The sequence below is a fragment of the Balaenoptera acutorostrata genome, chromosome 20 (assembly GCF_949987535.1).
Source record: "Balaenoptera acutorostrata chromosome 20, mBalAcu1.1, whole genome shotgun sequence".
Lineage (NCBI taxonomy): Eukaryota > Metazoa > Chordata > Mammalia > Artiodactyla > Balaenopteridae > Balaenoptera > Balaenoptera acutorostrata.
This window is the reverse complement of record NC_080083.1, coordinates 40,935,139-40,959,027: the sequence shown is the minus strand read 5'-3', so window position 1 is coordinate 40,959,027 and position 23,889 is coordinate 40,935,139. Positions and strand designations below refer to the sequence as shown.

At 35.7% G+C, this 23,889-nt stretch overlaps 1 protein-coding gene and 1 pseudogene across 5 annotated transcripts in view; one reads left to right on the top strand and one right to left on the bottom strand.

Annotated features, from left to right (window-relative positions):
• The window catches only part of GPATCH8 (G-patch domain containing 8), a 114,929-nt gene that overhangs the window by 30,007 nt on the left and 61,033 nt on the right, over positions 1-23,889 (bottom strand). For 4 of the 5 annotated variants that reach the window (XM_057535802.1, XM_057535803.1, XM_057535806.1 and 1 more), the window contains exons 4-5: positions 21,259-21,326; positions 20,539-20,625 (exon numbers count right to left, since the gene is read on the bottom strand). In XM_057535802.1, the coding sequence (XP_057391785.1) occupies positions 20,539-20,625; positions 21,259-21,326 (155 nt within the window). Of the gene's footprint in view, positions 1-20,538; positions 20,626-21,258; positions 21,327-23,364; positions 23,410-23,889 lie in introns of all 5 variants that reach the window. The other variant, XM_057535805.1, reaches the window with a different exon arrangement.
• LOC103013158 (40S ribosomal protein S6-like) lies at positions 13,592-14,858 on the top strand (annotated as a pseudogene).

Sequence of the window (23,889 nt, the reverse complement as noted above, 5' to 3'; positions counted from 1 at the left end):
TCTCAGAAAGCATCCTCAATTTTGCTCCCAAATTTTTTCCTAGATTAGGATCAATAAAATATGAGTTACAATCAAAGATTACTACACACACAAAAGGAAATCAATCTATCACAAGCAAGAGTCACAAAAAATAAGCAATAGATTTAGTCCCCAAGAACTCAGATTTTGGAATAGTCTGTTACAGAATATAAAGTAACTATAAAATGTTTAAAATATAAAATGGAATTACAAAAATTAGCAAACATAAAACACTCTAAAAAATCAAAACCAAAAAAATAGGCAGATTGCAGAAAGAACCAAATGAGATTTTTACAATTGAAAAACCTAATTGTAAAAAATAAACAAAAAAATTCACCAACTATCTACGGGATGGGTTAAAAGACAGTCAAGATACAGCTCAAAAAAATGTAGCAGGGTGGTGAAAACGTTCTGGAATTAGATTGTAACAATGGTTGCATGACCCTGTGGAATGTACTAAAAACCACTGAACTGTACACTTTAAAAGGGTGAGTTTTATGGTAGGTGAATTATATTTCTATTGATATAATGGCTGAGAATTTTTCAGAACTGATGAAAGACATGACTCCGCAGGTACAGGAAGCACAGGTATACTACACAGGCTAATAAAAATAAGCACCTAGAAACACTCTAGTGAAACTGAGTCCCATAACTATGGGACCAAAGACAATGAAATCATAATACTACCCAGAAAAAAATTAAGGATCACCCACAATCAGATTGACAGAAGATTCAAAAGCAACATCAAAAGATGGAAGATAGTATGCTTTGGTGTGTGAGAGAAAACATTTTCATTTGTATACCAAATGAAAATATTTTTCAGAAATGATGAAATAAAGGCACTTCCAGATAAAAAGAGAATTTACCACCTACAGATTCATTAAAAAGGAACTTCCTAAAGCAGTATTTCTGAAATCATAGATTGTGACCCACTAGTGGGTCACGACATTGATTCCGTAGATTGTAACACGCAGAAAAAAAGGAAAAAAAAAAAAAAGAATAGAAAAATACAGAGGATATTTCACATAATAAAGGTAAATACTGTCTTGTAAAACTTTTGTTTCAGTTGTGTTTGTGTGGTTGTAATATTAAAAATATTTCTTACTGAGGACTTGAAAGTCACTGTTTTAAGGAAGGAAAATGATGCCAGACAAAAGGTCTGAAAAACTAAAGGTAAGTGGTAAGAAATGAAATTAATAAATATATAGATTAATAATCACAACAGTAACAACAACACCTAGCTTGCAGGATGGAAAAGGGTTAAAAAAAAATGCTAGCAGACACAGCCATATATAATAGGAGAGGGTGTTTGAAATTAAAGCGTTCTAGAGTCCTTCTACTGATTGAGATGGAGTTAACTTTAGACTTTGTTAAATTAAGCATAATTTGTATTAGAATTCCAAGGGTTGTTATAAGAATAGGAGTAGTAAAGGGGGAAAGATTAAGAAAACTTCAATTTTATAAAGGTAAGACAGACAACAAAAAACAGAAAAATCAGGAAAATAGAAAGTAAAAAGATGTAAGAAACAGATTTATAAGTAATCACAAGAAATGTAAATGTACTAAAATAAAAAACTGTCAGAAAAACAAATCCAACTACATGCTGATTATAAGAGATATCCTTAAAACATGAGGACTTAGAAAGTTGAAAGTTAAAGGACAGAAAAAGATATGCCAGGCAAGTTACTAACCAAAAGAAGCTGAAGTAACTATTGACGTTCAACTTTTTAGACTTTATAGCAAAAAGCATTGCTTGAGACTGTGGCCAGCTATGGGGTTAAACATTACAAGATTATTCTCCAAATAAGCTGCACTGCTAATTTTGAAAAGCCAACACAGATATGTTGGTTATCCATTAGTCTTAATAAGGTTTTGGCTCTAAACTGTGGGACTGACCCAAAGAGGTGCTCCAATTTGCCTCAGCAGTTCCACTTAAAAACTAGACATCAAAAGACATCTCAAAGCAAGTTGAGTATATTCATTTGCTATAAAGCAGCACAGAAGAATGAGAAGGGGAAAGGAATGATAAATGATTGCTTGCTAGCCTTCTACAGCAGGGTAGATGAGTAGCTCCTTCTAGTTAACAGACCTAAAGATAAATCTCATTTCAAAGGCTCTACAATCAGCCTTTCTTTTATTCAGTTTAGTATCTTTTGGATACACTTTCAAAGCATCTCCATCATCTAACATCTCTCCACTATTTCTCACATAAGCTATTTAATCAGTATGCAAGAGAAGGCTGATGTATTTTGTGGAATGCCAGTATTGAACTCATTTGGATACATTAGTTAAAATTGAAAAGTGAATATATATTATGATTTTTTCCCGATTCGATCCTTCTCAATAGTTTTCTCTCAGAATCCTGGGCAATTTCATGTTGTCTGGCTATTAAGCAACTTGTGGATATTCTTATCAGTGCTAGTTTCCCAGACAGAAGTCAGAAAGCTCACTTTCCCAACTTCCCTTAAAACTAGGGTGCAGACATACGGTCTACCCTCTTTTCCTGTGAAATGCATCTGCATAAGACTTTCATTCAAAAGTGAGCAGTATAAAGAAGCAGGTGCCAGGACCTCCCTGGTGGTCCAGTGGCTAAGACTCTGTGCTCCCAATGCAGGGGGCCTGGGGTTCGATCCCTGGTCAGGGAACTAGATCTCACATGCCGCGACTAAGAGTTTGCATGCCTCAACTAAAGATCCCGCACGCAGCAGAGAAGACCCCGCATGCTGCAGCTGAGACCCGGCTCAGCCAAATAAATAAATAATTAAAAAAAAAAAAAAAAAAAAGCAGTAGGTGCCAAGTGGAATCCATCTTCTAGCAATGGTGGCTGCAGAAGCATGTTTTAATTCTATTTTGGTTTTTATTTTTAATTCCATACAACATTGGTTTTTTATAATGTTTATATAGACTTGGAAGATTTACTCTTCCAAAAAAGAGATCAGAAGACTGGATATTAAAAAAACAAAAAACAAAAAACAAAAAACAAAAAAAACACATACAATCCAATTAAATATTGATTATAAGAGATTCCTTATTGCATCTCAAGCCTTTCAAAGGGAATCACATTCCTTCTTTCTTAAGTACTTTCTTTGAAATTTCTTTTAGAAGAGTCTTCTGGTGGCAAATTGATTTTTTTATCCGAAAATTTATCTATTTTTAATCTCTACTCTTAAAGATATTTTTGCTGGGTGTACAATTCTAGGTTGATGGTTGTTTGCTCTGAGCACATTCAACATTCCATTAGATTATAAGAGAATTGACACTGTATTCTTTTTTTTTTTTTTTTTTTTAAGATTTATTTTTTATTGATTAATTGATTGATTGCTATGTTGGGTCTTCGTTTCTGTGCTAGGGCTTTCTCTAGTTGTGGCAAGCGGGGGCCACTCTTCATCACGGTGCGCGGGCCTCTCACTATCGTGGCCTCTCTTGTTGCGGAGCACAGGCTCCAGACACGCAGGCTCAGTAATTGTGGCTCACGGGCCCAGCCGCTCCGCGGCATGTGGGATCCTCCCAGACCAGGGCTCGAACCCGTGTCCCCTGCATTAGCAGGCAGATTCTCAACCACTGCGCCACCAGGGAAGCCCTGACACTGTATTCTGACTTCCGTGTTACTACAACAGTTCTTCAAAGATTGTGTATTTTTCTACGGTATTGTACAGTTCTACCAGGATGTGTCTACATGTAGACTTCTTTTTTATCTTGCTTGAGATTCATTAGGCTTCCTGAATCTGTGAGTTGTGTCTTTCATCAAATTCTGGGATCTCCTCTTTGAATGCTGCCTCTGCCCTATTCTTTTTCTTTCTTTTGTTCTGGAACTCTGTCTAGACACATTAGAGCTTCTCATTCTTTATCATCTAACTCTTCATCTCTTCATGTATTTTCCACCATTTCTCTTTCTTTCTTGCCCTCCCTCCCTCCATTTTTTCCTGCATCCTGATACTTCTTCAGATGTGTTACAATTTAATATTCAACTTTGTGCAAAACGCTATTAAATCCTCCCATTGAGTTTTTACATGGTCTCTTGCCCTTTACTCATGATCTCAATCCCTTTTTATTCTTAAACATATTAAATATGCTTGTTTTACACACTGTAATCTGAGCTGACAATTCCAATATCTTAAGTCTTAAGGGGCCTGACTCTGCTCTTTTTTTTTCTCCATTAACTCTAGCCCATAGTGTCTAGTTTCTCAGTTGCATTTGTGATATGACTATGATCTTCTGTTTTGGGGAGCTTTATCTAGGAGTTCTTTTTTTTTTTTTTGGCTGCGCGGCTTAGTTCCCCAACCAGGGTGTGAACCCAGGCCACAGCAGTGAAAGCGCCGAGTCCTAACCACTGGACCACCAGGGAAATCCCTATCTAGGAGTTTTTTGAAGCCTAAGTTGTTCTAAAGAAGTTTGAATTTTCTTCTTCCCAAGGGCCTGAGACCACTTTACCATATATCTCATTTACCCTTAAAATGTCATTATTTTATGTCCCACTAAAAAAAGAAAAGAAAAAACTTCTTAGCCATCATCTCTTGGAATCTATCCCATTTCTCTCTCCTACTGGGACTTTAGTAATATTGTATTAAACTGTCTGGATATTACCCCATTGATCTTGGATAGTCTGTTCTGTTATTTTACTTTTCCTTTCAATTTCAGTTTGGATAATTTATATTGACTTGTCTTCAGATTTACTGATTCTATCTTCTGCTGTGTCTAGTCTGCTGATAAGCTCATGGAAAGAATTCTTCATCTCTGATACTGTGTTTTTCCTTTCTCCCTGGGTGATTTAATCCATTTCCGTGACTTCATCAATATACTAGACATCTCCCAGTCCAATATTTCTTGCTGAGACCAAGAAAAGAATGCAGAAATAAAGAGGAAAAGAAGTGGGGAAAAGGGAGGTGGAAAAAAAAGAAAGGACAAAATGAGATGGCAGATTTAAATCCAAATATACTGGAAATGACATTACCTATATTTAGATTAAATACTCCAATTAAGAGAGACTGGGGCGGGGTGGGGGGGGAAAGATATTGGAAGACTAGATAAAACACCTACAAATAACCCAACTAAATGTTGATTATAAAAGCTAAAAGAAAAAGGGTGGAAAAAAACATCAGAAAATACACTAACCAAAATAAAGCTATCAAAATTGGTATCAGACAAAAGAAACTTTAAGGCAAAAATATCACTTTATAATAATAGGCTCAATCTATTAACAATTATAAAGTTGTATGCAGCTTCAAAATACATAAGCAAAAATGCCAAAGCTATAAGAAGAAATGGAAAAATCTACCATCAGTGGGAGATTAACATTCCTCTCTCAGTAACTGATAGTTCAAGCAAGCAAAAAAATTTAGTAAGAGTATAACTGATTCAAGGAATATAATTAACAGTCTCAAACAAATAGGATATGTGTAAAACTGCAGCCAACAACTGCAGAGGATATATATTCTTTTCAAGTAAACACAGAGCATTTAAGAAAACTGACCACTTTAACACATTTCAAACAACTGGTATTATTCTCTGTATTACAATTAAATTAGAAGTCAGTAATACAATAATCAGGGGAAAAAACAGTCACATATTTGGAAATTAAGAAACATTTTTAAATAACTTAGTAAAGAAGAAATCATAATCAAGTAGAAAATATTTCAAACTGAGAGATAAAAATGACACACCTCAACTCCTAAGATGTAGCTGAAATGGTTAACACTGAAGTGAAATGGGAGGGGAGGGGGAGGGGGAGGTAGAGGGTGGAAGCAAGGAAAAGGAAGGAAGGGAAGGAGGGAGGCAAGAAAGGTGTAAAAAATGGAAAGGAGGATGCTGAAATGTCACTATTTGCAGACAGTATGTACTGCAAATCCAACAAACTCTTCAGATAATAAACTCTTACCAAACACTAGTAATGGAAGGTTGCTGGATACATAAAAAACAAACAAACAGATCATGTTTCTGTACATCAGCAACTAACAGAAAACAACAATACCAGGATTTCTGGTATGAATGTGGCAACACAGGAAAACAACTTTCTTTTTCTCTGGAATACTACACAAAAGCAAAATGGTGATATGATCTGGAGAATGAAAAAATGCATAAGAGAAAAAGGCATAAGAGAAGTTATGTGAGGAGAAATGAAGGAGAAGCCATTCAAGGCCAAGTGAGCAGTGAAAAAAGGCCAGCAGTAGCAGATTTCAGAAAATGACAGCAAAAACATACTTCAAGTATGATAAACGGCTCACTTGAAGTGATACACCTACATCTCTTGCACTCATCAAGAATTTCTGAGATCTAGAAAAAGCAGAGGGAAGAACTTGGATTGGAGCAATGGGAGACATCCCTTCAAATATACAAATATCCAAATCCCTTCAAATATACAGGCCAAAAAACCAAAACCAAAACAAAAAACCCCCACCACATGCCTTGATCTACATGTTGAAGGGGCACATTTTGTGCCAATGAAAACAGTCCCAAAACAGTGGTCATAGTCAACACTGTAGTAAAGTTATTGAATCTTAAAGGTAAAGAAAGACTCCTCTGAGCAGCTAGGTAAAACCATCAAAGGGAGAAATCAGCTCAGCCTTCAATTTCTTCAGGATTATATTCAATTCCAGAAGCCAGTGGTACAACACTACAAGATATCTAGGGAAAGAAAGTATTAACCAAGGATTTTATAATGTACATATATTTATATATGTGATTGAATTATTTTTATAGGTTCATATAACATATGAGATTATATAATGCTTATATTATAAATATATAATATAAAATATAATCTCATATATTATATATATTTTTATATATAAAAAAATAATTCAGGAAATATTGTTTGTACAACCCCCTTTAAAGAAGTTACTAGGAAATAAACAGCAGAAGTGATGAGGAAAAACTCAACAGAAGTACTGGAAGGCTGCTTTGAATACATTTACATGTAGAATTGAGGTTAAAAGGAGTGGGGCTACTAGGGTGTCAGATTACAATGTACATGTTATATGCCCTCACAAGAAATGGTATAACTAATATAACATGGGGAGGGGGGTAGAGATAAGTAAATGGGAATTAGAATTTGCCTTTCGTTACAACTATAATAGACGTAAAAAAGAACTCCATTTAAAACTGAAAATTAAGTAATGTAAGTATTATACAACCATATTTAATTGTATGCTACATACACACTAAGTTTACTGATAATAGGTGGTAGACGAAATGAAAGGGAGGAAAAAGAGGAAACAAGGAAACTTTCCCCTGCTTACAGTATGAAAATGATGGATACTCTCTAAAAGAAATAAAGAACGAAAGGTAATTTTATTAAGTTATAAAGGTAATTACAACAAAAATATAATCCAACCTATATCCACCTATCTATATCTATCCATCTATCTATAGCTTTATTTACCTTACACTCATAGAAGAAAAACAGAGCACAGACTCAGTGACTTAAAAAGATAAATATGAACTAAACATATCTGTCACATAAAATATAAAAAATTAACTCAAAAAAGTTTTTCATACTGTAACACAAAGCAAAACCCAACTCCATGATGATCATAAGGGGCACGTTCAAAACAGGGTGATTCAGAAAGACTCAAAAGGATGGAGACATACTGAGCAACACATATACAAAAAATGAAAGCAAGAGTCAGGGTTTTTACTTTCAATCAAGGTAGAATTTACATTAAAAGCTTTAAACAAGATAAAGGTACTTATAATGTCAATGAGGGCAACTCATGGTATCTAAAAATCTTAATATCTAACTATCATAATCTAGCAGCAACATCCATAAAGCAGAAGCTAGAGGAGAGTCAAGGGAAACACATGAACATACTAAAGTAAGGAGACTCAAATCATCTCATTTCATGACAGGTCAAAGAGATAAAAAATAAACAAGGATACAGAACACCTTCAGGATATTTTAACACGGTTATGTGCCTGAAAATAGGGCATACATCTTTTTTAAAAGTACTCATAGAACACTCACCCCAAAAGACCCTACTAGGCTACAGAGGAAACCATAATAAATCCCCCAAAGAAGAAATAATAAAAGCAACATATATAAATGTGCTTTTATAAATAATAAATAAATAAGCAACATATATAAATGTGCTTTTATAAATAATAAAAGCAACAGTACAATGAAACTGGGAATTAACATTTTTAAAAAGGCCTTTCTACAAATCTGAAACTAGAATATCTAGGGAAAAAATGATAATGACAACATTATATATCAATATACACAGGCTACAGGTGAAGCAGTGTTTAGGAAAAACACACAGGTTTAACTACTTTAAAGCAATCAAATAATAACAAATAAAAGCCATACCCTGGATAAACTCTCATACGTGTATACCAGGAAATATATGAATCCATTTATATAAAAGTCAAAAACAGTTAAATTAAACAATACACATTTAGGGATATGAAACACATGGTAAAACCATCTTAAAAAGGAAGAGAAAATAAAAGAGGTGATAACACTTTCTAATTCATTCCATGAGACCAGTATTACCCTGATACAAAGACATCACAAGAAAACTACAGACTAACATCTCTTATAAATATAGATGCAAAAATTCTGAACAAATTGCTAGCAAACCAAATCCAGCAGCATATTAAAAAGATTATACACCATGACCATGACCAAGTAGGATCTATCCCAGGAATGCAAAATTGGTTCAACACATAAAAATGAAATCTATATAATATACCACATTAATGGGGGTGGGGGAAACCTCATGTTATTTTTTTCATAGATGCAAAAACAGCATTTGACAAAATGTAACACCCTTTCATGAGAAAAACACTCAACAAACTACAAATAGAAGGGAACTTCCTCAATCTGATAAGGGCATCTATGAAAACCCCCCAGCTAACATCATACTTAAAGACTGAAAGCTTGACCATTAAAATCAGAACAAAGATGTCTCTTCCCCTCTAAGACAGAGCTATCTGCTCTTGTCATTTCTACTCAACATTATATTGGAAGTTCTAAGCAGGGCGATTAGACATGTTTAAAAAAAAAAGGCATCCAGATGGGAAAGCAGATGGAAAAAAGAAGAAGTAAAACTATCTTTTTTCACAGATGATATGGTATTATATGTAATAAACCCTAAAGGATTCACAAAAATAACTACTAGAGCTGCCAAATGAGTTTAGCAAAGTTGTAGGATACAAGATCAATATAAAAAAATCACAGTAGCATAAAAAATGAGAATTCTTAGGATTAAATTTAACAAAAGAAACAGAGCTTAAAAAAAACATTATTGAAAGAAATAAAGAAGATGTAAATAAATGAAAAAACATCCTATGTTCATGGACTGGAAGACTTAACATTGTTAAGATGGCAATACTCCCCTAACTGATCTACAGATTCAACATAATCTTTATCAGAATCCCAGCTGACTTCTTTGTAGAAACTGACAAGCTGATTCTAAAATTCACATAGGATTACAAGGGACCAAGAATAGCCAAAACAATCCTGAAAATGAATAAAGTAGAAGGGCTCACACTTCTCAATTGCAAAACTTGCTACAAAGCAACAGTAATCAAGACAGTGTGTTGGGCTTCCCTGGTGGCGCAGTGGTTGAGAGTCTGCCTGCTAATGCAGGGGACACGGGTTCGAGCCCTGGCCTGGGAAGATCCCACATGCCGCGGAGCGGCTGGGCCCGTGAGCCACAACTGCTGAGCCTGCGCGTCTGGAGCCTGTGCTCCGCGGCGAGAGAGGCCGCGGCGGTGAGAGGCCCGCGCATCGCGATGAAGAGTGGCCCCCGCTTGCCACAACTAGAGAAAGCCCTCACACAGAAACGAAGACCCAACACAGCCAAAATCAATCAATCAATCAATCAATCAAACATACGCATCTGATTCAAGATCCTCATTAAAAAAAAAAAAAAAAAAAAAAAAAAAGATTGTATGGAAATTTAAAAAAAAAAAAAAAAAAAAAAAAAAAAAAAAAGACAGTGTGTTACTGCAAAGACATAAAGATCAATGGAATATACCAATAATTGAGAGAAAAAAACCCATATATCTATGGCCAACTGATTTTTGAATGGCCAAGACCATTCAATGGAGATAAAATAGTCTTTTCAACAAATAGTGATGGGACAACTGGGTAGGCACATGCAAAAGACTGAATTTGGACCCCCTACCAAACATGACATATAAAATTTTTTAAAATTTATTCATTCATTCATTCATTCATTCATTTATGGCTGTGTCGGGTCTTCGTTGTTGTGCGCGGGCTTTCTCTAGTTGCGGTAAGTGGGGTCTACTCTTTGTTGCGGTGCGTGGGCTTCTCATTGTCGTGGCTTCTCTTGTTGCAGAGCACAGGCTCTAGGCGCGCAGCCTTCAGTAGTTGTGGCACGTGGGCTCAGTAGTTGTGGCTTGCAGGCTCTAGAGCTCAGGCTCAGTAGTTGTGGCACACGGGCTTAGTTGCTCCGCCGCATGTGGTATCTTCCCGGACCAGGGCTCAAACCTGTGTCCCTTGCATTGGCAAGCAGATTCTTAACCACTGAGCCAACAGGGAAGCCCACATGACATATAAAAATTAATTCAAAATATATCAAAGACCTAAATGTTAAGAGCTAAAACTATAAAACTCTTAGCAGGAAGCATAGGTGTAACTTTTCATGGCCTTGGATTAGGCAATGGGTTCTTAAATATGACATCAAAAACACCAGCAACAAAAGAAACAAAGATAAAATGGACTTCATCAAATTTTAAAACTCTGAGCACCAAAGGGCATTATCAAGTGAAATGACAACAAAACATGGAAGAAAATATTTGCAAGTCATACACCTGACAAGGATCTCATTCCAGAATTCATATAGAATTCTTATAACTCAACAATAAAAGGACAGCCCAATTTAAAAAATGGGCAAAAGATCTGAATAGACATTTCTCCAAAGAACATAGTTAAAAGGCCAATAAGCACATGAAAAGATGCTCAACCAAAACCACAAGAAGATACTACTACTTCACACCTACTAGGATGACTATAATAAAAAAGACAGAAAACAACAAGTGTTGATGAGAATGTAGAGAAATTGTAACTCTCATATAGTACTAGTGAGAATACAAAATGGTGCAACCATTTGTGGAAAAGAGTCTGGCGGTTCCTTAAAAGTTAAACACTGAGTTACCATATAACTAGCAATGCCATTCCTAGGTATATACAAAAGAGAACTGAAAAATATATTCAAACAAAAACTTGTACAAGATATTCAAAGCAGCATTATTCATAAATAGCCAAAAAGTGGAAACAACTCATATGTCCATTAACTGATGAATAATTAAACAAACAAGTATATTCATACAATGCAATATTATTCAGCCCTAAAAAGGAGTAAAGTACTGATATATGCTATTTATATGGATGAACTTTGAAAACATTATGCTAAGTAAAAGAAGTCAGATACAAAAGGCCACATATTGAATGATTTAATTTATATGAAATGTTCAGAATAGGCAAATGTATAGAGACAGAAAGTGGTTGCTGGGGGAGGGAGAACACGGGGAATGAGGAATGACTGCTAAAGGGTACAAGGTTTCTTTTTGGGGTGATGTAAATGTTCTGGAATTAGTGGTGACAGTTGTACAACATTGTGAATATGCTGTCACTAAACTGTATATTATATAATGGTTAAAACGGTGAATTTTATCTCAACAACAGCAAAAATCTACCTGAAAAAATGCAAGTGAATGATAAACACAAAATCCAGGACAGTGCTTACCTCTGAAGGAGGAAGAAATGGGACGGGATCATAAAGTTATTGATATGTTCTTCTTAAACTGAGCAGAAGACACACAAGTGTCTGTAGTTACTCTTCATATCTTACACATATTTTTAAAATATCTTATCAATATTTAACAAGATACTAAGGGTATCAAAACGGGACTGCAATTTTTGTTTTTGTTTTTTTTCAGTTAAAAGCATGGTAGAGCTATTTGGCTTTAAAACTATGTACAACTTTCATAAAAATGAAAATTAAAAAAAAAGAATAGAAGGCAGTGAGTGTAGAGACTATTCTTTCAGAATTTTGGTTCTAAAGACAAGTAAAAAGAAAAGATGGTAGCTACAGAGAGTAAGAGTCAACAGAGTAAGGTTTTTTAAATTAGTTTTAGTGGTTCTTTTCCCCCAAGAATGTGTGAGCATGTTTACTGGTGATAGGAAATGAGTGAGTACAAAGTGAGTTTGCCAATATAGGAAAAAAGATGTAAGGTCCTTGATAATACAGAGAGGATTAGGATCCAGAATTCAGGTGTAGGTAGGAATTTTCATTTGACAGATTATGAAACAAGAGAGAAATATTTAAGGATGGAAAGAGATAGACCCAAGTTTGATGGCAGATATTACAGGTAGAAGGCGGCACTCCCATTTGATAGTCCAAATTTTCTTTAAGTTTTCTACTAGGAGTAAGGGAAGATGGAGGAAGGACAAGGGTAGCTGAGGGAAGATGAGGGCTTAAAGATCAATGTTTGAGAATGACAGTTGAAGAGACTAAGAGGGAGTTGATGCGTGAAAGGATTCCTTGGCAGTTCTGGGAGTCCAGTGAGTTGGCACCAGTCCCACACTGCACTACAGTAAAGATGTAGAAATGAAGAATGCAAGTATTTCTACTGAGTGGGGATAGGTTCTTGGTGAGTAGGTATGACAAAAGAAGGATTAGGAAGAAAAGAAGTTGGAATCAAAGTGTTGAGAGAAGTAAAAAATCAATCTGTGGTGCTCAAGAAGTATAAATTAAGGAGGGGCTAAGTTACTAAAGTCAAGGTTCCGAGGTCATGTGAAGGTGAAGAACAAATATGAAATAAAGGCGTGACGTCAAGAAGGGGAGAGGGTTTCGCAAGCTGTATCATTCAAAGTTGACAAGATTTCTGAGTAAACAGTCTGATCAATAAAATGGGAGTAAGTAATTCTTGTTGTACCTACCACAAAGAGTTCAAAAGTGAAATAATTTCTTGGTCGGGAGAGAAAGGGCCTCAAAATATATTGTGTAATCTAATGAGGCTGTGAATTACTCAGCTACTTCATGTATTTATTATTTACTTGATAGTGTAACTTTTACTTGAAAAACAATAAAAATGTATTCTCTAAAATGTTTATATTTCTGACAGCATACCAAATAAACCTGGTTTTCTCCATCATTTCCAAGAATTTATTTGTTCGACTCATATTTATTGAGTACTTATGTGCCAGGCACTATACTGGATGCAGTATACATATTGCCAGACAAATAGACAGTTTCTCTCCTCAAGGCCCTTTCTTTCCAGTACTGTAGTCAGCCTATAAATAAGGTTACAAGCAAAAATTTATAATTATAAATTATATATGAGAGTGTTGCAAGAGAATAAAGTAGAGGATTTATTTAAATTGGGTGGTTAGGAAAGATTTCTAGTGAAGTAATATTTAAGCTAAGACCTAAAGGATAAAAGCCAACCACGTGAAAAATTTCAAAACAGTGGCATGACGATTCTATGCTTAAGGACAGTGGTTAGACAGAGAAAGAGGGCCCAGGTCCTAACCTGAAGAACTCCAACATCTAAAGTTTAGGCAGCTCTTTTTTGTGGTGCCTCGGAGGCAATCAGCCACTTCAGGATGGAGCGGAACATCTCTTTCCCGGCTACTGGCTTCCAGAAACTCATTGAAGTGAACGATGAACGAAAACTTCGCACCTTTTATGAGAAGCGTACGGCCACAGAAGTTGCTGCTGATGCTCTGGGTGAAGAATGGAAGGGTTATGTGGTCCAAATCAGTGGTGGGAACGACAAACAAGGTTTCCCCATGAAGCAGGGTGTCTTGACCCATGGCCGAGTCCGCCTGCTACTGAGTAAGGGGCATTCCTGCTACAGACCAAAGAGGACTGAAGAAAGAAAGCATAAATCTGTACAGGGTTGCATTGTGAATGCAAATCTGAGTGTTCTCAATTTGGTCATCGTAAAAAAAGGGGAGAAGGATATTCCTGACTCACTGATACTACTGTGCCTTGTCGCCTGGGGCCCAAAAGAGCTAGCAGAATCCACAAACTTTTCAATCTCTCTAAAGATGATGTCCGACAGAGTGAAGTAAGTCAGAAAGAGAAAAACAAATACCGTATGCTAACACATATATATGGAATCTAAAAAACAACAAAAAAATGGTCATGAAGAACCTAAGGGCAAGACGGGAATAAAGACGCAGACCTACTAGAGAATGGACTTGAGGATACGGGGAGGGGGAAGGGTAAGCTGGGACAGTGAGAGAGTGGCATGGACATATATACACTACCAAATGTAAAACAGACAGCTGGTGGGAAGCAGCCCCATAGCACAGGGAGATCAGCTCGGTGCTTTGTGACCACCTAGAGGGGTGGGATAGGGAGGGTGGGAGGGAGGGAGACGCAAGAGGGAAGAGATATGGGAACATATGTATATGTATAACTGATTCACTTTGTTATAAAGCAGAAACTAACACACCATTGTAAAGCAATTATACTCCGATAAAGATGTTAAAAAAATAAAAAATAAAAAAATAAAGATGATGTCCGCCAGTATGTTGTGAGAAAGCCCCTACACAAAGGTAAGAAACCTAGGACCAAAGCACCCAAGATTCAGCATCTTGTTACTCCATGTGTTCTGCAACACAAATGTCAGCGTATTGCTCTGAAGAAACAGCGTACTAAGAAAAATAAGGAAGAGGCTGCAGAATATGCTAAACTTCTGGCAAGAGAATAAAGAAGGCCAAAGAAAAACGCCACGAACAGATTGCCAAGAGACGGAGGCTGTCTTCTCTGAGAGCTTCTACTTCTAATTCTGAGTCCAATATAAAATGAGATGTTCTAAGCATAACAAATAAATACGAAGAGACAAAAAAAGTTCAGGCAGAAGAGGAGTCAACAAAGGAATCTATATAGAAGCAGCAAGAGAGAGAAGGAGGAGGAATCTAGGAAAGTATAAAATCTTCAAAAGCAAGAGGAAAGAAATTGTTTTAAAGAGAAAAGAGTGGTCAATTGTATTGAATGATGCAAAGAAGCAGGACGTGGAAGAAAGTAAGAACTTTAAAAGGTCTACTGGATTTAGCAAATAAAGGTATTTTGCAGCCTTGAAAAAACTGGTTCAGTGAAAAGTGCTAAAGCCAGTCTAAATGGGTTGAAGAGTGCATAAAGAAAGGGGTAGGGAAAAGAGAACAGGGAAAGAAAAAAAGGAAGAGAAGGAAGAGAGAGATTTCATCATATTATAACTCCGGATAAAATAAAACACAAAAAATTTAATATATAGCTGAGCTCAACAAGACAGGGCAATCCTTAGGCACCTAAACATGAGGCCTCAGGACCTTGATGGTAGAAGGCCTACTAAGCTCTCCCTGCGAAATGCTCAGAGAGATGAATGGTTGCCTCCATCCTTGAAACAGGGACTAGAAAAACGGCACTACATCATCACCTGCTATCCCCTGAACGCATCAAAACACTCACCATCTACCAAGGTATAAATGGAAAAGGTCATGCATAAAAGGTTGGAATTTCAGACCACAGTCATTGGTGGACCTAAAGAATTTACACCTTTCATCCAAAGCAGGAACCCTTAGCTTAGGTATTAACATTTTAAAACCAGTCCATATAAAGTTCTCAGGTCTTCAGTTAAAGACTTGAGTCTCTAGCAAAAGCACATATGGAACTGCCCCATAAGAACGCCTCTAAAATCCAGGATACGAGAAACATCCAGAGGATGAGATGACAATCAAAACTGCAAACCACACAAGGAAACAAACCACTGCAAGAAAGTCAGAAGCAGCAAACTACAAAAACGCTTACGAAGTACTACAGATAACAGAATATTTGAAAGAAATTATAAAATAAGAACATTTAGAATGTTTTTTTAAAAAAGGCAGAAACAGTAACCAAAAGGCAAAAAATTTTGTTTTTGTTTAAAGAACAAAAAAACAGCAAATTTTGGGGAAAAGAATCAAAAAGATATTTTAGGAACTAAAAAAAGGCACTTAAAAAAGTGATTGATATATAATAAAACAATATTTATAAGTGTTAATTGTAGAATACAGGTGGTAGGTATATAGGTATTCACTATATAGATCTTTCAGTTTTTCTGTATGCTCAACAATTTTCATTATAAAGTATCACTGAAATAAAAAATAAGTAAATACATCAGGTGCGGTGAAAAGAGAAAATCCTCTATAATATCTTCTAAGCTCTATGTTTTTTCCTTTTACATTTAAATCTTTTTTTTTTTTAATAGGGAGCATTTTCTTTTTTCAAATTTTATTTATTTATTTTATTTTATTTATTTATTTTTTTAAAGAAATTCACGTTTTTATTTATTTATTTATTTATTTATTTATGACTGTGTTGAGTCTTCGTTTCTGTGCGAGGGCTTTCTCTAGTTGCGGCAAGTGGGGGCCACTCTTCATCGCGGTGCGCGGGCCTCTCACTGTCGCGGCCTCTCTTGTTGCGGAGCACAGGCTCCAGACGTGCAGGCTCAGTAATTGTGGCTCACGGGCCCAGTTGCTCCGTGGCATGTGGGATCTTCCCAGACCAGGACTTGAACCCGTGTGCCCTGCATTGGCAGGCAGATTCTCAACCACTGCGCCACCAGGGAAGCCCCTACATTTAAATCTTTAATCCACCTGCAATTGATTATTGTATGGTATGGGGTAGAAGTTCAAATTCACTATTTCCCATATGGATAACCAACTGTCTCAGAACCTTTTACTGAAAAATTCATTCTTTCCCCCACTTATCTGCAATACCATCTTTGTCTTATCAAGTGGTCAAATATGTAAGGGTCTGCAACTGGGCTCTCTTTTCTGTTCCATTGGTCTAACCTTGTGCCAATATCACATATCTTAATTACTGTAGCTTTCTATCTTATACTTTAAGAATGCTTTGACTATTCTTGGCCCTTTATACTTCCATACAAAATTCCATACAAAATCCTGTTGGGATTTTTTATCTGATTGATTTGAAATATATAGAAAAATTGGGGGAAAACAGATACCTTTACAATATTGAGTCTTCTAATTCATGATCATAAAAAAATCTCATTTTTAAAATTCATTATTCTTTAATGCCTCTAAATAATGCTTCAGAATTTTTGCCTCAAGTCTCCCGCATCTCATTAGATCTATACCCAAGTGCTTCATGTATTTTTTTTGCTATTACAATTGGTGATTTTTTTGTTATATCCATTTTCTAATATGAAAATTTTATTGTATGATTTTGTATCTAGCATCCTGCTAAACTCCATTATTTGTGTAACTAATCTGTAAATTTTCTTGCATATCATGAACATAATCATACCTGCAAACAATGACAGTTCTGTCTCTCCTTTTCATCTCGTATCTTTGTTTCTGCCTGTCTGTCTTACTGTGCTGCTTAAGACCTCCAGCACAATGTTTAATACAAACAATGACAGCAGGTATCCCTGTTATGTTTCCCCATCTCAAAAGGAAAGCTTTCGACTTTTCAATATTAAGTATGATGTCTCCTATATAGTTTTTGTAGGCATTCCATCTGGTTAAAAAAGGTCCTTTCTTTGTCAAGTTGGACAAGACTTTTCATCATGAATGAATGCTGAATTTTATATAATGCTCTTGGTTTTTTTGCATCTATTGAGATGATCATATAATTTTTTTCCTTTAATCATTTAATATGGTTGACTACATGAATTGATTTTAACATTAAATCAATCTTGCATTCGTGGGATAACTTGGTCATGGTATATCCTAAATTGGTTCTGGTGTTTTAAGATCTGCATCTGTGTTATACATCAACGTCATATAATTATTCTTATCATACTGTCCTTGTCAGGAGTTACCATCTAGTCTCTAATTAAATGAGCTGGGAATTTTTCTTCATTTTCAATCCTCTGGAAGATCAGAAATTGTTGGTCAAGACTGAAGTTATTTCTTTTATGAATTGTGATAGAACTCATTATGAAATTATTTGGGCTGTATGGAAAGATTTTTCACCACAGATTCAATTTATATAATTTACATATGTTAGAGGATTACCAAGGTTTTCTATTCTCTTCAAGTCTATTTTAGCAAGTTATATTTTTTAGGAGTTTGTCCACTTAAACCTATCTTTGCATTCAAAGCATAAAATTATCCATACTATTTTTATCTTTTAGTGCCTGCTGCATCTGCAATGATATCCTCTTTTTTTCATTATTGACATTGGTTTTCTATGTTCTTTTCTTTCTTAATATCACAAGTATGTCAAAGAACTAACTTTTGGATTTGTTGTATGTTTGTTTTCTGTTTCATTCTCTTTTGTTCTTATCTTTATCTTATCTTCATTATTTCTTTTCTTTAACATTCTTTGGGTTTATTTTGCTATTCTTTTGCTAACTTCCCAAGAGGAACATTTACTTCATTTATTTCCTGCCTTTCTTTTTTTCTAAGATAAGCATTTAAGGACATGTATTTGCTAGCAAGACCTAAATAGACATTTCTCCATAGAAGATATACAGATTGCCAACAAACACATGAAAGGGTGCTCAACATCACTAATCATTAGAGAAATGCAAATCAAAACTACAATGACATATCACCTCACGTGGTCAGAATGGCCAGAATGGCCATCGTCAAAAAATCTACAAACAATAAATGCTGGAGAGGGTGTGGAGAAAAGGGAACCCTCTTGCACTGTTGGTGGGAATGTATACTAATACAGCCACTATGGAGAACAGTACGGAGGTTCCTCAAAAAACTAAAAATGGAACTACTATACGACCCAGCAATCCCACTACTGGGCATATACCCTGAGAAAACCATAATTCAAAAAGAGTCATGTATCACAATGTTCATTGCAGCTCTATTTACAATAGCGAGGACATGGAAGCAACCTAAGTGTCCATCGACAGATGAATGGATAAAGAAGATGGGGCACATATATATGATGGGGCACATATATGATGGAATATTATTACTCAGCCGTAAAAAGAAATGAAATTGAGTTATTTGTAGGGAGGTGGATGGACCTAGAGTCTGTCATAGAGAGTGAAGTAAGTCAGAAAGAGAAAAACAAATACCGTATGCTAACACATATATATGGAATCTAAAAAAAAAAGGTTCTGAAGAACCTAGGGGCAGGACAGGAATAAAGACGCAGATGTAGAGAATGGACTTGAGGACACGGGGAGGGGGAAGGGTAAGCTGGGACAAAGTGAGAGAGTGACATGGACATATATACACTACCAAATGTAAAACAGATAGCTAGTGAGAAGCAGCCACATAGCACAGGGAGATCAGCTCGGTGCTTTGTGTCCACCTAGAGGCATGGGACAGGGAGGGTGGGAGGGAGACGCAAGAGGGAGGAGATATGGGGATGTATGTATATGTATAGCTGACTCACTTTGTTATACAGCAGAAACTAACACACCATTGTAAAGCAATTATACTACAATAAAGATGTTAAAAATAAAAAGGACATGTATTTGCTATCATATATCATATTGCTTTAGCTTATCTTACAAGTTTTGATGTGTAGCATTTCTATCTTTCAGTCCAAAATATTTTCCAATTACCATTGTGATTTCTTCTTTTACTGATAGGCTATATGTAAAAATGTGCTTCTTAATTTTGAAACAGAGATTTTTAAAAATATTTTTAAAAAATTGTTTTATGGCTTGATAACTTGATTTCAGTTCTTTGAAATCTGTTGATACTTTATGACACAGAACATGGTAAAAAATTTGTTTAAATAAATGTTTCATATATATTTGAAATTTGTTACTTTCAAAGTGATTGGGTGCATAGGTCTATATAATCATTTTGAAATTTGTTAAATGAGATGTTCCAGTCTTCCAAACATCCTTGCTGATTGTTTTCCTCTACTTTTATCAATTACTGAGAGGTATATTAAAATCTCCAACAACTGTGGTAGGTATAACATTGCTCCTTGTAGTTCTGTCAGTTTTTGCTTTATATATTTTTTTTACAGTAGAACAGATTTTAAAAAATGAATCCCTTTTCTCTCTTCTCACCTTAAGTATCATGACCAAAATCAGTTTCTATATGATAATCTTCACTAATTCTGTTTCTTATCTTCAAATTTACCTATTTTATGGTAGAGATTGGGCTTACTAAAACATCTTGAAAGGCATGTACCCTTGTCAGTCTTTTTGAAAGCTAACTTATAACATGTTCTAAGCTGCAGTTTCCTATAACTACCTGCTTAAAAAGGAAGATACTGAAGTTCTCAATTGTTTGTCATTCTTCAAACACCTCATCCATTAAAAAAGGAAAGGCTTATCAATAGGTATCAAGCTCTCAAAGGACTCACCAATTTTTACTGCTATTACTACCTAATGTATACCAGGCACTGTGTTTTCAAACACTAATGCACCTCCCCAACAGATAATAATACAAAGTGGTTATTATTATCTCTATAGTTTTTACAGAAGCAATAAATAAGAAAGTAACAGAAACCCGAGGTCTAAGACTGATCACCACCAAAGGTCAAACAAATGTTGCTGTCAACAGATTCTTTCCACCAAAATGAATATCTCAGTGTGAACACCCCACATGCAAGAATGGCTTCATTTAAGTACCTTGTACTTCTGTCTCAGTTCTTCCGTGTCTTCTTTTTCCACTTCTAGGACACGGCGCCGTTCGGTAGCATCTTCGGCATAATCAAGCTTAACAAAAACAGATATAATTAGTCTTAATTCCTAAAGTACCCCCGATTAGTCATAAAAAAGTCATTTACACAACTACAGTATTGTATGAAAATAAGAAACTTCTAACTTTTTGCTCAGCTACTTCTTGCTTTATTGTCACCCCACAGAGAAAATAGCATGCAAAATAGTTCATTAATCCTTTCATGCTGGTGGTTCCCAACAGGCACATGTGTTGATGATAACAGACTTTACTTCAATGTTCAATGCCAAAGAATTAGGAGTAAATGGAGAAAAATATTTCAGGCAATGGAAAGAAGATATCACAGATGACAGCTGTACACAGCTCTACAGAGACAAAGCTTCTACCACAGCAATTATTTTAAGAGTTGAGCAACACTGCCTATGGAAATGAGCACCGGGGTCTGGGTTTAAATCTGACCTTGCCTTGTGGCATAACCCTGGGGAAACCATTCAACTTCTTTATAACAGGGGCATTATTTGCCACCCACCTGCCTCAAAGGCGGCACTAAATGAGAATGTAAAATACATTTTAAAATTTCCCCTCAAAAACATTAAAACTACATCTGAATTTGGAATTAGTATCAATTTTAAATATCCCATAAAACAAGTGAACCAATGAGATCAATTTACCTCCATTTCCATGCGACCCATGCCCATGACATCATACTTGACAACGATTGGAATGGGATCTGTTCTCCCTGTAACAGGAACATATAATCAAGGTGAGATGCAAAGCTAAGTCAACAGTTCGCTTTACACATTGGGTTTGGGTGGTTAGAGATCTTGCCTTGGAGTGCAGAGACCAGAAAGCTACAGTGAACCAAACACAAGCCATTCTCACAGCTTACAACCAAACCTACTTCTCCCAGTTTAAGCCCAACTAACCACCTTGGTTGACCTTCCAGTTGGGGATGATTCCAGATTACTATGGCAAAATTAAATAAGTAATGCAAAAGCACTTCCTAAGCAATGGCACCAGGAAGTTTAAAATCAAAAACATTAGAAATTCCTTTTTAAAAAGACCTCCATATAACTTTCCACCAAGAATCACTTCACTCTTACTGTCCACTGACATCTTCCCACACACACTTTTAAAACTGGTAATAAATATCTCAACTGACATGTTTAAATCGGAAGAGCACAGTTTCAAACATGATACAGGAAAATTCAATAACAGCAACTCAGAGTGTTTAGTATTTTTTTTTATATTCAAAAGATCCTTTACAATTAAATGAGGTGGTGAAAAAAATTAAATAGAGAGCAACAGTTAGTTGCCCTTAGGAACAAAAAATAGTTTCACTTTTAAACTGGTGCTCTGAGGTCCCATTTTCCAGAGTGGATTTAACACTGGCTGTGGCAATCAGTAAGCTGTGAAAAGGACTAGTTGCGAAGAAAATTGACTTTAAACTAATTGATCTATGCTGGAGATTTTAAAAAATGTATATTTAATCCACTCATAACCAGCCAAACAAAGCAAAATGGGGCAGACAAGCACTTTACTACCACAGCTGTTTTACATCACAACTTGCGCTGTTTATTGTGATGTAAGCCCACTGAAAAGAGGACTTACCTTATCCGTTGTATACCTTTAGTGAAAAAACACAATGTTTACTTCCCTCATCATTTCACTCAGGCTGGTGTAAACAATTGTTTTTTTATTTTTGTTTTTTTGTTTTACACACATATATATTATACCTTTGGGCTAAAAGTTGAGTTTTGTCAGGCTAAATCTGAGATATTACCAAAAACAAATTTGGAAAAAAAAAAAAAAGCAATAAAAGCCATGATCATGACTAGGATTAGTCCAGGAGGAAAAAAAAAGAAACTGTTTCCAAAGTGACCAGCAACCACTTGCATCCAGTTGCTCTGTATTTGTGGGATTAATTTGTGTTTCAAAAAGTAATGAAAAACAAATTCAGAAGTTCAATTACTTATCACCAATATCCCATTATTGCTTGTGAACAATAAGAAGGTAATTAGGAACAGTGGAAAAAAATGTTTAATAAAGAACATCTCATGCCAGAAAAGAGAACAAAGTTCTAAAATACAGCCGTCTTTTAGATACTATCAAATACTGCCAGTTAAACAAAATAAAAATGCATTATTATGCCCAATGGTATAATAAATAAGCAGTGACTGCAATCTTTAGCAAAAGAACCAAATTAAAGACAGGTTATAAAAATGACTTCCTAGGTGCAATATCACTTTCATAACGTCTCAATCAGGGATTTACTGGTAAAAAGAAATGGCCCAATGAAAGAATTGAAAAGAAATGTCAAAGTAATTTTACTTTTTTTTAATTTGATATCTTTTTCAGTTTGTCAGAATTTGCTTTGTAAGAAAATTTGGTATAAATTCATTACCTCTGTAAACCCCTGTTATAAACTCTACATTAGTACTTTTGCCTTCTAAGGCAGTCAAAGTTTGTTTTAATTTATTTATAGATTGCAGTAGCAAGTGCTAGTGCCCATTATATTGTGGGGAAATCAAGTTTTTACAGTATTAGAATTTAATGTTTTAACTGATTTTTTTTTTTTGGCAGTTCTAACACAAACAGATACATCCCTTCTTAACATTACCCTTTAATGAACAAGGATCAGACAAGTTGCATAAGGAAAGGAAAGGAAAATGAAAAAGACCAAGCAGAAGGATGAAGGCTACAACAGAGAAAGTAAGCCTAACATATTGGTGCACTGATGACAAAAGGAGTAATTCAGTCTGAAAATAAAAAATTACCACTGCTAAGTTTACCATCACCACAACAAGTCCAGGATCATAATGCTGTAAAAAAGAAACACCATCTGTTAGGCAGAAACCATTAGGGTAGGAAACAGGCCTTCTAGCAGGCAGACAGGATGGGGTAAAGTAACAATTGGGCTTTGTCCCTCCCCCAATTTCAGCTGGGGACACAGGAAGGACACTTTGTGCTACAGCGGTTGTTTTCATACTGGTTAAGTCAGGGTGTGAGATTTTTGTACTGCTACTTGAGAACATGAACAACCTCCTCTAAAATAATGCAGGGGGAGGGGGGAAGGTGGGAGAAAGTGAAAAAACTAGCTCTAGCTTCCGATCTCTCATTTAACTACTCATCCTGGTAAATCAGTACTCAGGGCCCAAGGTGGGACTTTTTCCTTAAAGAAATAACATCAAAGACAGATCAACTGGACAGTGACCATCAAGTCATTTGCTACACTAAAAGAACTCTAAGAGGATTTGGGGGGTGGAGGGGTTCATCAAGACCTTACTGAAAATATATAATAA